The 15,848-nt window shown below is 38.6% G+C and overlaps 1 protein-coding gene across 9 annotated transcripts in view; it reads right to left on the reverse strand.

Annotated features, from left to right (window-relative positions):
• Positions 1-15,848, reverse strand: part of mapk10 (mitogen-activated protein kinase 10) — a 70,583-nt gene that overhangs the window by 15,667 nt on the left and 39,068 nt on the right. For 7 of the 9 annotated variants that reach the window (XM_064309099.1, XM_064309097.1, XM_064309103.1 and 4 more), the window contains exons 4-9: positions 15,210-15,339; positions 13,273-13,331; positions 10,246-10,384; positions 9,749-9,914; positions 8,825-8,896; positions 1,714-1,896 (exon numbers count right to left, since the gene is read on the reverse strand). In XM_064309099.1, coding sequence (XP_064165169.1) covers positions 1,714-1,896; positions 8,825-8,896; positions 9,749-9,914; positions 10,246-10,384; positions 13,273-13,331; positions 15,210-15,339 — 749 coding nt within the window. Of the gene's footprint in view, positions 1-1,713; positions 1,897-4,479; positions 4,552-8,824; positions 8,897-9,748; positions 9,915-10,245; positions 10,385-13,272; positions 13,332-15,209; positions 15,340-15,848 lie in introns of all 9 variants that reach the window. The other 2 variants (XM_064309100.1, XM_064309098.1) reach the window with 1 other exon arrangement.

Genomic DNA, 15,848 nt, shown 5'->3' on the forward strand with positions numbered 1-15,848 from the left:
GTGGCCCAATATGTGCTTTATCACACCTGTACAACAATAGCAAGCTCTCTGGATTTATTTGGGTGGTGAAAGCAGTTGTGAAAGCGATCTGTGTCTGTCTATGCATTAATACAAATCTCTCTCAAAGCGTGGGGTTCAGCTGCAAGCCCTCGTCCAAATATAAATATAACCTACATTAATGTGTACGTCATATTCATCCTGTGATAAACCCACGAAAATGCCTCCCCCAGCGTCTCCCCTCGATTCTCACACAATTTCCACTCCCGCTGCCGGAAGTGCGTTTGACACTCTATATATAGTCCATGAGTAAGAGGCCGGCTTTAATCATCGCGCTGCATCATGTAGAGGGAGGCACACGCACTCCAAAATGGCTGCCGGAGGAAGTCGCTCTCTCTGCATCTCATCTCTGGGCTGGCAGAGCTGTGCGCTCTTCCCACTAAAGCTTTCCCAGGTTCCTTCACGTAGAAGAGCAGAGCTTATAACACCGAGGCTCTGTCTCTGCTACATCCATTAGCAAGCCCTCCCCCCACCCCCCCAGCCCTGTGGGCACACTCCCTAACTGCCATTTCCCTGCAGGTATTCTGAGTGATTCCTGAGCAAATACAGGCGATGGGCTTTGATGTTGAGAAAACACAGCAGACAAACTGATTTAATTAATCTTTTGGCATTTCCTTTTTTAAATGCTGTAGGGTAATGAGGCATTGCACAGATGCCATGATATTTACCAATGGAAAAGGGATGTGATGTAAACTAGGTTACCCTAGTTTAAGGGTGTAAACATAGTTGGCAGGCACATTGTCAGTCAAAAAGTTGTGTCCAAATCAATTTTTGTATTTTAAACATTTGTGTTGCACCTTGGAATAGCCCTTATATATTTGAGTCATGAAGTGAGCAAAAAATCTATCAATTTATATTGCACTCACACACACACACATTCGACTTTGAACAACCTGTAGGACGCATTTCAATTCAATGTCCTTCATCAGATTATCACAAGAGCAAGATGCCTTTGAAAGGATAAAAGCTAATTCCAATGAACAAAACACATTAAGCCAGGAATATCGAAAATGAACAATGAATACAGTATCTTCCAGGTCCAGCAACATATATGCCTAGGCCTTGTCTTAGCGAACAGCCTTACCTCCTGGGTCAATTCACATAAATTCTAATAATTCATAAGTGTTATATGCTCTGTGAGGCAGATGCACAATGAGTCATTGCTCAAGGGATTCAATCCCAAGACTTTCCAGTCTGGTGCTAAATGCCCAAAGCAATTCTCCCCTCTATGGCCTTTCAGCACAACAAGACTGGTTCAGCTGAAACCGTACCTAGCTGAAGAGCAGGGGGGTATTTCACAAAGGTATTTTATTGAGTTGGCTGGATAACTGCACTGAGTCAACCCCAGAACCCTCCAAGATCTGGAACATGGACTGAAGTAAAAAGAGCTGTTCCAGGTTTTATTCAGGACAGTTCAGTTAACTCAGCAATCCTACTTCCTGAAATACCCCCCTGGTTGAGAAAAGAGAAAAGAGCCTAAAAACCCCTGGGAATTCTGGGCCCTGAGGACACCTGCAGAGGAAAGAACAGTGCAGCCGCTGTAAATGTGTGTGTGTGTGTGTATGTGTGTGTGCGTGCCTGTGTGTGGGTGTGCGTGTGTGGGTGCGCTTGCACGTGTGTGTGTTCGTGTGTGTGTGTGGGGGGGGGGGGTCTCACCTTTCAGTTTGTTGTGCTCCGAGTCTGCGGGGAAAAGGCAGTCGGGGAAGAGCTTGGGGAAGGTCAGCCCGGCGTACTTGGGCCGGTTCTCCACATAGTTGCGCACGGTGGGCTGCAGCTTCTTCATGAATTCTGGGGAGGGCGTGCCCAGCTGCTCAATCACCTTGTTCCACTGGTCGATGTCTGGGGGAGTGCGGTCAAGGAAAAACAAATTCTGCCTTGCGATGGGATTTAAGGGACCGGCCTGCATGAGTGTGCTGTGGCTACAGGGGGTACAGGGGATCAGGAGCCAGTCCACTTCCAGCTGTTATATCCGTCTGTAAAAGACTGACTGAATGAGTCTGAATTTGCATTTTACTCAACCTAAGTGTGGAAAAGTGACAAGTGGCACTATAGGACAGCAGAACCAGAGGCACGTACCCTACACTTATCCAGGAGTTCTCAGAAAAAAATGGCCAATTTCACTGTGGGTCAAACAATGAGCACCTAAGCTTAATAAATATTCATTAAACATTTATGTTTATTAACATGCGAGAAAATACAGGACATTCAAGGGTATGGGCTTTTGGCGTAATGGTCTGCACTATCTTAGGGTTATAAATATAATAGCACATTATTATCTATTATTATCTATAAGAAGAGCCTTCATCTGCAGCTGTGGTTGTAAGACTGTACTTCAGGAGAAAGGACATGTCTTGACTCTCCCAGGTCCTGATTTTTACAACATGCTGTTAAGATTGCATGACAGAAACAGACAGGTTCTTGCATTTACATTTACCTGCCTGTGGTCAAAACACAATTTAAGACCGATTTATCTACTGCTGCTGTGGTTCTCACATTGTTTTTACAGTGAGGCAAACATTAAAACATATGGTCATACTTATTATGACAGGTGTCTCTATCTAGTGTCTATAATCAAAGATTTATATTTCATATAAAGGATGTTAAGGAATTATATAGCTACATTTTTTTTAATTATATTTTTTATTCATTTGAAATTTTGAATGTGAATAACATAAGAACTATAGTACAGGCAGGGGAGCTAAATGAAGCTGATAGGAGAATCAAAATATTGCAACACACAATGACGAGTCATCTTTTTCATATTTAATCAAACGAGCTGTCGCAGAATCATTTGGCTTATATGTCTCAATTTCAGCTTCACAGCACTGCTGTTTTAATGAAACTTTCATCATGCCAAACCACTGCCTAATGTAGATCCAAGGGTTATAAATGACGGGTAAACAAATGAATAACGACCAGATTGCAAATTGTTTACTGTCAACATGCAGAGCTAGATGAGTTGCTTTGTGAAAAGCCATGTCAGATAATGCGGTACAGTTGACTGATACTTTTAAAAGGATTATTTCACTTCACAGAGAATCATTAATATCACACAGGGCTGCAGGGCGGCAGATGAAATGTCAACGGTATTTCAGTGCAGAGGTAGTGCGCTGAAATGCTATCTCTGTGTGGCCAGGCTTGTATAACAGCTAAGCCTCCAACACTTCCCACAGTCATTCATCTCCGAATTCTCACTGAAAATATTGCCTGGTGCAAGTGATATAAATAAGTATTTATATTCTCTTCTTCGTTATTAAAAGACTCTCAGAGGGGCAAGGCCAGACGTGAGAATTTCATTACTCTGATATGCTCTGTCAAAATAGGTGAAATGCCTTGTCTCACATGCAATTTTAATTTCACAGTGCAATCCTAGCCTGCCTGGGTGCTCTAATTTATCTCTTCAAGTACAGCTTCTTAAGAAAGGTACTGCATTTTTTAATATTGATTTTGTTAGTAGCTTCTAGGGACTATGCTTTTTGATACTCTTAATCAAGAGCTTTATCATCCACTGAATTCAAACCATGGAACCAAACACCCTTGCAAGCAAGAGAGTTTTTTTTTTTCTTTGGCTACCTGCTGGATTAATGGATGACAGTTGTTTCTCTTCAACCCTTTCACTGGGTTGCACATGACTGTGATAAGGGATGCATGACTAATGTACATTCTGAACAATTGCACAATTTGGGTCTGGGGCTGGGTCATGAATACCTTATAGCTGGACTGCATCACACTAGATTTTTTTTTCAGAGGCCTGCATTCTTTTCTCCCCTGGCCAGCATTTCATGCTACACAGAGAAAAAACCCCTCCGGTCTTTGTGCAAGCAAGCTCACCAAATAGCTCACTGTCATTGGCTCTCACAAATCCATAGCAACAGAGAGTAAATAGAAGATCAGCAGGAATATGAGAGAAGTGACGTGGGTACTCTGGGAATCAGGCTATGCATTTTATCCTGCCCCCAGTATTCTTATGAGGGTAACAGCAGTTCAAACGGAAGCCAAAACAGCCAGTCTCTCATTACCTCATCCCCTCTGCATGCCACTTTAGGTCTTTGTCTGCCATACATTGAAGGTCTGCACATGGTATGAGGGAACCTACCAGAAACAATGGGCATGTATTTCTGAATATAACCTGGTTAATTACCGAGTACACTAATTCACTACGCAGTAGCTTACAAGCTTATACGCTAAACAAGTGCACATAATGGGAAAGTTTTTTTTACCCTGCCAAGGAACACCAGAATTCAAAATTCAAATATAAAAAGTGAAGCTGTTTCATATTTGATGAGAGAATAGATTATATAAAATAATACATGTACACAACATGAATATTGCCTTGGGTCACGGCCAGTGAAAAGTCATGAATAACATCATAAAGACAGGCTGAGGGTGGCGTCACTGGCAGTGTCTCAACGGGAAGGATACGATCGCTGCCTGGAAACAGCACAGTTCCTCTAATCACTTCACCAAAGATGCAGCCCACGGACCACATGTCCACTGCAACCACAGTCGCACGACATGAAGACACACACACACGCACACACACACACATGCACACGCGTGCACACACACACACACACAAGCACAAACGTTACACTGTTTCCCTCCACTTCTCTCCCTCCATTATCAGGACAAAACCCACAAAAGTGGAACATGGCATAAAACCTCTAAATATATTGTATGTATATCTGTCCTTTCCCCATTCATAATTTGTAATAAAATGCACACAAATATGGCTGACTATTAACCTGAACAGCAAGGATGAAAAACTAAAACAAAATTTCTTCTCGCCTCCTGTCTGAGGGGATGTTCAAAGATGTTCACTGTCAGCAGAGAGTATATTTCAACTAGGGCAATGTAAGTCTTTCATCAGGTGTGATACCAATTCCTTTGTTTAACACTCCATCTTGTGCTCTCAGCCCAGAGAGACTGAGGTCTCTGTCTAACCTCCCAGGCTATCTTAATAGACCAGCTAATAGTACCAAGGTAAAAAAGAAAAAAAATGAATTGATGAATTCAGTAGTTTTTGACAGCTGAGGAGTTTGTGAAGGGATACATAAAGGAGGGTCAAAAGCCTTCTTAATTTTGGGACTAAACTAGAGGTGCCAGATGCCTGGTTTTCCATCAGAATGTTTTTCAAATTACTATTATGTTTTTCAAACATGGCAGGTTTGTGGAGTATTTGATGAAAGAAATTTACCGGTAGTATTTAACAAATGTATGTCTCATCCATTTCGATACAACCCCAAATCCACCCCCCGGTACGCCATTGGTGCCAAGAGTAGGCACATGTTGTCCGGTTTTGCCTAATTCTAAATCTGGCAATCCTAGGCCAAACACAACCCCCCAAGGGTTACCTAGAAGAATCTCCTCTGGGGTTACTGTAACATTTGACTGCCTGCAAGTTTCCTTTACCTTTCCCTTAACATTAGCTCTAGCCATCTAGCTAACTAGCTAGTGATATCAACTGTCCCCAGTTAAGGGTGGGTTTTCTTCAAAATAGTTAACAATAGTTTCCAATTAGTTTACTGTAATTTATGAATATAGAGACATGTGCAAACACACACACACACAGATACATAATAAGTAATACAATCAATCAAAAGTGCATGACTAGGGTTTGTGCGTAGGATACGCCAAATGTATGTATAAATTGTCTTAATAAATTATCTTATATATTGTGTTCTGCCAAGTTCCTACATTTCCGGGTTTTTTTTCTTTATATTGTTAGCAAAAAAGTATTTCATAAGAAGAGATTTGTAGTTAGACAAACGGCACCTTAAATCCCCTGGGATGTGGGTTACATAGCCTACAGAGGTGATTTGTTTTCAGAGATAATATGGGAAACATGCCATCTTAATTTCCTTTAAAAATGACTATACCAGATGGGACCTTTAATAGGTTTTACTGTGCCATAATGAAATCACTTCTGGCAATAATCTACATCAAACTACCTATAAATGTGAGAAACTTATCTAAACCACCATTCAAGCATTTGGGACTCTACCCTAACATGCCACGCCCACTCCCTCTTTCTATCCAAATACAGATACACAGATTATTTTGGTGGTTCAACCAATACAGATACATACAGCGATTTAGTGACTTTGTTGCACACCTATAATATATACATGCACACACCAATAATCCCCATCCAAATACTTGTGAGAAACTGATCTTAACACCATTCTAGCCTTCGGGAATTCTACCCTGACATTTCAATGAAGTATTAGTTCCTGATTAGAATGATGGCACAATAAACCCCCATGCTATGTGGAGTTTAGAGGGCACTCAGTTGGAGGCTAATAATAACAAAAAAGGGGGAACCAATTGCTTATTTATTTATTTTATGAATACTACGGAGCAGCATTTAGCTTAAACAATGGTAGTGCAATTTACCCTCCAGCAAACATCATCAAAGGACCTGGAGCATGGCTCAGGTGTGTGAGGAGAAACAGCAGGACACACTGCGAAACACTCCAGTTCAGTTCTGTAAAACACCTACCACCTGTCAGTGTGTCTCAGGTTCCACGGGCTCTGACAAATCAGACAGATATGGACAGAATGGCAGCAGCAGGGTGTTATTAAGCAAAGTAATGGTCCTGAGCCAAGTGAAGAAGCTTTCAGAGTCATTGCTGATATTACATGTACCTAGCAGATGAACACAGGGTGAGGATAATTTCATTAGCAAACATGCTTGAGGATGCACAGTCTCACAAATCCTCCATAAATATGGAGAGAAATGGTGGTGCCACTCCATATGCTATAATAAATGCAGTCGATTCCACTGAAACGATTGATGCCCAGAACTATGTTGTCAAAAAGCCTCCGTAAAAAGATGACACTGACATGGAGGTCATTGTCCAATGGCTGGTACGATGGCTCACCTTTTAAGCTCACTTGTTCTTCTAAAGAGTCTACAGCAGTATTTTTGTCATGTAATTCTTACTTAAAATAACAATTATAATTGTTTCACATGGAAGACTACCTTTTATGTAGTGGTCAGCATATAATTTGGAAGCATGATATACCCAGGGATTCAGTTTTCATTTTTAATTTTCAGCTATGAGTAACAAGAGTTACTTTTTTTTATGTAAACATTTTTTTCCTTTCCTTTCTTTTTGAGCAGAGAAAAATGTATTTGTGAAGATGAAAAATTCACAATTGCACTCAGCTGTTAAAGTTAAGGAGACATTTTTACTGAAGCCAGGCCTAAGGAGTGATGATTTGTCCCTAAGCGCAAATGGTTGTCATGAATTGGAACACTGGATTGCAGTTCAGACTCGATTTGAGTATGAAAGGTATTGAGTCTCTTTACCTATGTTCACTAGTCAAGCGAGTGATTTCCACTAAAAGGCTGTCAAACTGCATAGGGCTAGGCTGGAAAAGCTTTCTCTCTCAATCCAAATATGTGTTCTCAAAGTAAAAAAAATTTTTTTTAAAAAAAGCTTAATTCACATAGGACTGTATTCTAAATTTTGAAGGCTGTATTATGCAGTATACAAACAGAATGTTGCCAGTTATTTCAAGTAAGCATGATTATGCAAATGCTTTTGAATTAGCATTGCTATATATGGTAATTCCAAATAATTAGCATTCATTAGCATATTCAACTTTTAAACCACTGAAGCAAAGCTGCAGTTCTATAAGAATGAAACATAACTTTTCTAACATACTGCTAACATCTAGTACAATCAAGACTTTGAAGACCATTTGAATAATTTTGGTATGTGTGTCTGTCCTGCCGTAAACTATATAACCATAACAACTTACTCAATTAGTTCACAGCTTGCAGTAGAAATGACATTTTTTGTGGAATGAATGCCAAGGACAGGGGAATTCATAAAAATGTCAATTTCATCAAGCAGTTGCTAAGGAAGTTACTTTAGCAAATTGAAGAGCTTCCGTCTTTCTTTTTTCCAGAATTCCAGGAAAAGACTGTTTCTGAGCAATGTATTTACCTCAAGTTAAACAGCATCTCGTATTGAAGTACTTGAAAGATATATAAATTCAGTGATAAATCATTATCCATGAATCTAATGCATTACTATAGCAGCAAACAAACAAATATATGCCAATTCAGTTAATGCCAATATTTTGCTTTTTAAATAAGCAGAGTATGTTGTACATACTGTAAATCATATCCCTTACATTATTTCATATATTGTAATATGCAGCTATAGAAATGTACAGATGGTCCAGATGGTCAGATAATTATCGTCAATTGAAGAAAAAGCAGAAAAGAGAAATTGACACAGCTGGGGCAATTAAAATTCTATTTAAATGCATATAAAATCATTTATCCCCATTACAACAGTGTTCATATTTACATCTAACTGCTGTGATATACTCCCTTTCAAAATGGAAAAACAGTGATGAAAATAAATAAATTTGATTTTAACCATTTGTTTTGCATGATATTTTAACAATTAGTCTACTGAACAGTTACTGTAATGCTATTTCAGTATGCTAATTATTATTTCCATACAGCCTCAAATGCATTGTCTGGATTGTCTGAAACTAGCTAATTTTCTTGCTTCCTGTTTAAATCATTTTTGCATTCCTGGCATAGTGGCAGATTGGAGACGCTAAAGTATAGGTTTATTTCTTACAGACTGACAAATTTGTCGTCTTCTATCATGTTTTTCAATGTATATAGCAATGTAGAATAATACAAATAAAATAACGTTTTCTTTTTATTGAACTGATATGCTGTGACCCTAGGGTGCCCTTTTAATGATATCAACCGCCATCACTTGAGCAAGGATACAGTCCCTTCCTGGAAACAGGATTTTGTGGCGGACCATTTCTCCCATAATGCATCCCACTGACCATATATCCACTGTAGGTACAGGAGAAAAGAAGTTGCAGGCAGAAGTTAGAGGTTAGCAGAAAGAAGACATTTGTTGACAGAGAAGCGACAGAGTGATTTGAATCCAGAAGTTATATTGAAAGAGAATGTATTAGTGAAAAAGACAAAGTACACAAACTATTTTTCTAATCAGGTGCTGTGGAGAGTCTTGAGAGGTATTACTGGTAACAGGAAATCCATACACTCACTGACCCTAAGGACTTGTGTCTATTACTTTGGTGTGAATCATATGGCTGCAGTGCCTCACCAAGGTTACCATTCAACTCTAATAAGAACAAAGAACTATAAATCTCTCTAAGCATTACCTGAGAACTTAAATTACACAGATTAAAAGTTTATTAAAAATTTACTCTACATCATACTGTGGAAAGAAACTGTGTGCACGCTTCAAAATAATGTTATTCTACTGCCAAAGAGAAATCAGAAAGCAATACTTAATTGATTAGGAATAGCAAGTTTATATTTCAGTGGCAAATTGGTGGTAATAACAAAGGAGAGGATAAAGCAGTTAAAATAAAAATTGATAAAAATGGAGAAAAAAAAGATTTTCCATGTCATTTCTGGACAAATATAGAATATATACATTATGGATTCAGTTCTACTGTAGTATGTCACAGTATTTCCTCAACTTTCGACTATATCTCAATATAAACAAGTTAATCATCCAAACCAATCGGCTTTTGTTATGTTGGCAGCATTGGGCATTAAGTTTAAAAAACCGCGAAAACAGTTTACTACAAGCAGAGGGCAACTTATAATGAGGTAGAAGGGAAAAGGCCAGGCATGCTTGTTCGCTGCTGTGAACAACAACTGCAGTCTTACCGTTCTCCTTGTAGCCCATGCCCAGGATAACCTCTGGGGCCCTGTAATACCTCGTCACCACATAGGGGGTCATCATGAAGCTCGTGCCCGCAGTCCTGGCCAAGCCAAAGTCCAGGATTTTCAGTGTACAGTCAGACTTGACCACTATATTGCTCGGTTTCAGGTCCTGTAAGGGGGCAATGGGGAGGCAATCACAGTGGACAGTCATTCTTAAATAATGAGATAATACCTCAGCAGAAGTAACTCATTTTATAGTAACTTGTGTGTCCGGATCGCTAGTGCATGCAGGACAATAAGAAGACCTATTTTCTTTTCACATCTCATGTTCATCACAATTTTCAGAAAGTATTCTTGGCTTTTATAAATTCTGTTATAGAACCTACCTACTATAAAGCTAAAGATAACAATTCACAGTAAACATAAGAATCATATACATATAATGGGTTCAGTATTAGGCGCCTAGTGCTAGACACATATATGTGTGCAGTATGTCTTACTCTGTGAATGATCCCTGCAGAGTGCAGATGTTTGATGCCACACAGCATCTGGTACAGCAGGTAGGACATTCGCTCATGGTCAAGCTCCATCTGAATCACCTGACAAAGGTTGGCATCCATCAACTCCATGACCAGGTATCTGAGAGAGAGAGAGAGAGACACAGAGAGACAGAGAGACAGAGGGAGAGGGAGAGACAGGGGTGAGAGGGAGAGATAGAGAGACAGAGAGAGAGAACAGAACAATGGGGCATAAGTGGAAGGAAGGTTATTAAGTAAATTCCTCACAGACACCAGTAAGTATTGTTAAGGTGTTCAGATCCCGTCTTGGCACAGCACTGGATAATTTCTAGACTGTTCCCTGCTGTGTGGCCGGTAATTCTTATTCTTGTGTTCTTCTGTTCCTCCTGGGATGTTATTTGCTTAATTAATACTTGAGCTACACCTGTGTGGTAGATTCTATTTTTGCAAATACTTGTCCTTAATTTACCCAGTTTTTTCCATATTTTTGTTCACTACTTGTATATTCACTGCTAAACTACAGTCAAGTACATGAGCGAAATGAGAGAATGGTTCCCAGAGAATGGTTCTAGGTCCTTTTACATCACTGGATAAAGGTTTCTCGTGGATAAGTCTTTAAAAATGCCTTCTTTATTTTGGCTCGTATGGTGCAACAATGTGAATCTTCACATTATATTGCGCTGTAAGCATTTATTGATCATTGACCTTGTTCACAGTGACAGTACAGAGGCTGCTATCTCGTTATAATGACCTGCCATAAAAAATAAATCTTACAGTGATTACAGCCACGCTGGAACTGTTTTCATAGCGGAACTGGTTCCATTCTCTTTTTTTCACATCAGTTTAACATCAAAATCCCCAAAGCAGCTTTGTGTATGTATTAACAGAATATAAATCTCAATTTGTTATATAAATAGTAAAGGCATTATTTGTATTAAAAATCCCAACCAAACTGCTACAGACTAAATCATTTAAAATATAAAGTGTACTGTGTTGTGAAATAATAATGCCCAGTGTGAAATCTTCTCTAACATTCAAAACATTTTTGCTACAGACTCATCGATTTTGCTAACATCCATGCTTGCAAGGAATTAATTAAGCCGCTGTTGTTCCTAATTACAGGAGAATAACATATAGTAACTCCTAATTACAGGGGATTAACAGGAACTACAAGTACAAACTTAAATGCCTAATGAGAATAAACAGTGAACATTTTAAATGAGCTTATTTAAATCCACAAAAGGCTAATTATCAATCTGATTTTTGTATATTGGATTGGAGAGATAAATAGGCAGACAACAAACTAATGTGTTCACCATAGCATTTTCTATGGTGCTGTAATGTATGCAGTGATAGAAAGAACCACTGAAAATGTAGCCAGATAGACAATATTTGGTGATATGGACTAGTCTCAAATAAACTGTATGGCTTCTACCAAAGGTATTGATTAGTACTAGATTTGTGGAGCTAATCTGGCTGTTTGTAACATAAAGTAAATCGTCTTTGATGTATTCAGGCAACTAACAATTTAGCTTTTAGTTGACGAACAATGATATGAAAAAAGCAATGATATGAAAAGTCTACCATCACATAATACCGAAAACATATTTTAGCAGAAGATATAATTTGATGGTGATGTATTGCTGTATGCATGAAATAATATTAAGGCTGCAGTTCCTCTGTGAATTCATTGTAATTTTCATGTTATGATAGAAGGAAAATCGTTCCTAATAAATACCTCTACAACAGTTCATACAAACAAACAATAATACTTTCAACCTTAAGAAATTATTAACTTATGTATACAACAGAATAAAAATGTAATAACCTGGTTTACATTGCCATATTGGACTCTCCATAAATAAACATTTATTGATATCTATTCTCCCAAACAACTGCTAGTGTTTCATTGTCCAAACAGTGTTCAATCCGTGTCTGAAGAGGACAATCGTGTGCATATGAGAGACAATGGATACAAATATCAGTCAGTTTTAAACTATACATAAATAGCTGGAAACAGCTTTCTTTGCAAGCCTTCTTAGTTAACTATGACATGTTCATACTGTATTGATGTTGGAAAAAGCAAATTAGCTGCCTTGTTTCTTTATTGTCCTCCCTGCAAAAATTGGTCTGCAAGTCTGAGCAAGTCATAATTTAAAAACTGCTACTTTGATTAGCCTTTTTGGCCTTCTGATTTATGTCATTTTGGGCCATTTTTGCTTTGTAGTTTGTCCATTCTTCATCTGTGACCTATAAAGCTATGTACATATATTTTACCATGGGTGTTCTCCCTCCAAACAGCGCTGATTGAAGCACACAGAAATATTTTATATAAGATATGTTTCTTTACCCTCCTATTATATTGGGGGCCAATGTTTACAATGCCAATGTCTCTAAAAACATGGTTAACATACTTTTTTCAGCTAGATTTTTCATGACATTTCCTAACTTTATGGGGAAAACATGGCAAACATGAAATTAACTCAAAAACTTATTTTCAATGTCCTGTACACATCGGTGTTGTTGGGGTCACTTTGACCCCAAGCTCTATTGTTATATAAAACCATCCTTTTGATCTTGTTTTTGTTGTGTTGGCTGATACTGAGGGCATTTTCACATTCATTTGTGTGTGTGTTGGTGTGTGTGTGTGTGCGCTGCGTTAAACAAAATTTTTCATTTTGTTTAACACAGCATCAGGCTTAGGAACCTTTCATAGTCATTGCGAAAAATGTGTACAATTAATACAAAAATAAACATATTCTGCAAAAAAGATCCAGAACAAAAGCAAAAACACACCTGTAAAAGGAAACTATTATAGGATGACGCAACCTGAAAGAATATACAGTATATGCCTGAGATGCAAGATTGAAAACCAAGCACATATTCCCAGAAGAATGTCACATGACCTTGTTCTGCTGTATAAATAATAAATAGACTGATGAAACAGTCACATCAGCTCTTGAACATGTTTATAATCTGCTAGTATTTTGCATTTGGTGTTATACTTACACATCCTGGAAGTCCTCTAAAGATTTCTGTGGTGTAAAAACATTTAATAAGCTGATTATCTGAAATGAGAAAGAGAAATTGAGGATAAAGTTTCATGTTAGATATGTGTAGTGTAACAAAAAATCTTTAAAAATCCCTACAAACACGCATCATTCTTTCAAACTCTTCTGTTAAACAAACTTCTCTTCTGTTAAATATCACATTGTTAGAGTAACAATATCTAGATTACATGAATCGTCAAGCCTGAAGAGGCACGTTTTAAGTTGCTTTCTGGAGTTGGAAAGTGATTCAATATATCTAAGGTGTGGGTGAGAGTGTCCCAGAGCTTGTTCTGCAGCTGAATGATCGATCACCCATAAAGCTCAATATCGATGGGAGGTTGTTCCTCAAAGTCTCTTGGAGAAACATTGGCAGGTCATATCTGACTTCGGCCCATGTAAACATCCAACCAGTTGAAACACTCACTGCTTCCTTACACTAACTTACTGGACTATCAATGGCTAAGAATAGAAAATTCCAATTTACTACACAAATACTAAGCTGCAGATACAAGGCCAGCAATAATGGCCTCTACATATTTCCATGCTGAGCTGAGTTGTAAAAAGTTTAACAATGTCTCCACAGCACGACTCTGCTCAATAAACCCAATCTTACATCAAATACTGTGCTAGCCCCAGTTAATCTGGGAACCAGGAGCGGTGCTATGCATAAACAACAGAGACAATGACAATAATGAGTCATGTGGCTAGAGAATGTGGCATCATTTTAGTCAAGTTAATATTAATGTTAGCTATGATCATTATTGTCACTGACTTGTCACTGAATATTATATATAAAGTTTATTTTTATGTATAAGTCATCTATTTCTTCTTTATTCTTCTCCTTTTTATTATTATTATTATTATTATTATCCGATATTTATGATATTACATAAATACAATACAGTCCATGAAAGACCATCTTCAGCCCCTGGAAAACCAGCAAACAAAAAGCTGCTGATGTTCACACTAAAATAATAAAAACAGGCCACTTAAGAGCCTCACACACAGTGGGGGCCCCTGTCAGGCAGAATGCAGGCAGAGTGATGCCTGCAGTAATTCAGTGGCTTTCTTCTCCTTGAGTCTTTACGGCGACTCATAATCACACAAGCCACGCCATAAACCCCAGAGCAGATAACTCAGCGGGCACGCCGGAGGAAGCTGCACGGCTACAGCCACAGAAGAGATAACATGATCCCCGTCTCAAAAGCGGAGGAACGGGGGGGGGGGCTCGGCTCTGGGTTGGGAATGACCCTGCTCAAGGACACTGCTGATGGAGGGGGTAGAGAGAGGGGGGAGAGAGAGAGAGAAATACTGCAACGGGGGGACGAAGGAGTCGCAGCAGTAAAAATTTCAGATCCGTGGAATAGCTTGCTGTCTGTCTGCTACCACTGCATGGTAATTACCTCAGTTTTGCAGTTTAAATCAATTTCTGCATTTAGTTTGGAGCATGTGGACAGGGAAACAGTCAATATTGAGCTTTATAAATTAATGTTTGAAGAGATGTTTGAATAGATTTGTTGTATAATGCAAGTATATTCTAATATAATAGCAATTATAAGTATTATATAGAGGTATTTTTCATAAATAAATTGAATATACTTACAGTATAAGCAAATCATATTGTGATTCAATAACAGTGGTTCTATTTCATAGTTTAAAGTGTATTTAATCATCTTTATGTCTTTCAATGTGCATGTCTCTTGGACGTTTCTATTTTAGCTTTCAGGAGACGCTGGGCATGTCAATCATACACCAATGACTCTTACAAGGTACATTTATGAAATCTTTATAAAGGCATACCAAAATTACTGCATATCCCTCAAGGCCTTTCAAGTGCATAAAGGCAACTGCAAGCCTTTATTCCACAGGCCTCTTACTGACAGATGAAGTACTCACATTTTTGTGATTGACGCATTTCATAAGAACCAGCTCCCTGTAAGCTCGCTTGGCGTGAGTCTGGTTCTGAAAAGGTCTGCTGAGCTTCTTGATAGCCACATTTCTGTCAAGGACGGCATCGTATCCAGCACTGCAGAAAGAGAAGACAAAGCGTATGAACAATTAATGCTAACATGCCTTATGTTGATAATACTAAACGCTAAATAGACAAACAAGTGCATGTTGGGCTTTGGTGTAGTGGAGCATCGCAAGCAGGCTAAATGATGTTTGCACCTATGGAGCTGTTTGTATCCCTTTTTTATCCCTAGAATGGGGGCTGGGTCAGTCTTTTTGGGTTGTGTATTGGCATGAGCCACATAATTCATGTGCTCACCAATTACTCTTGACTTGCACAGTACATATTCAAGCCAACTCTTGACGTATCAACAGGCTTTGACAGAATACCATGGCTACAATGGGTCACGATAACTTTTTCAGTCAATAATTTTATGTCATTTGTGATTTGGCATTAATGACATATCAATGCTACTCTTTGAAAAACCAAATCAGTATGGAAGACAATTCCTTGACATCTTTTGTTGCACTGAAACCAGCCTCAAGAGTTGGCATGTGCTTTCTCTCCGCCTCATTTTACATGAT

Source organism: Anguilla rostrata, chromosome 14 (genome assembly GCF_018555375.3).
Source record: "Anguilla rostrata isolate EN2019 chromosome 14, ASM1855537v3, whole genome shotgun sequence".
In the NCBI taxonomy this organism is placed as follows: domain Eukaryota; kingdom Metazoa; phylum Chordata; class Actinopteri; order Anguilliformes; family Anguillidae; genus Anguilla; species Anguilla rostrata.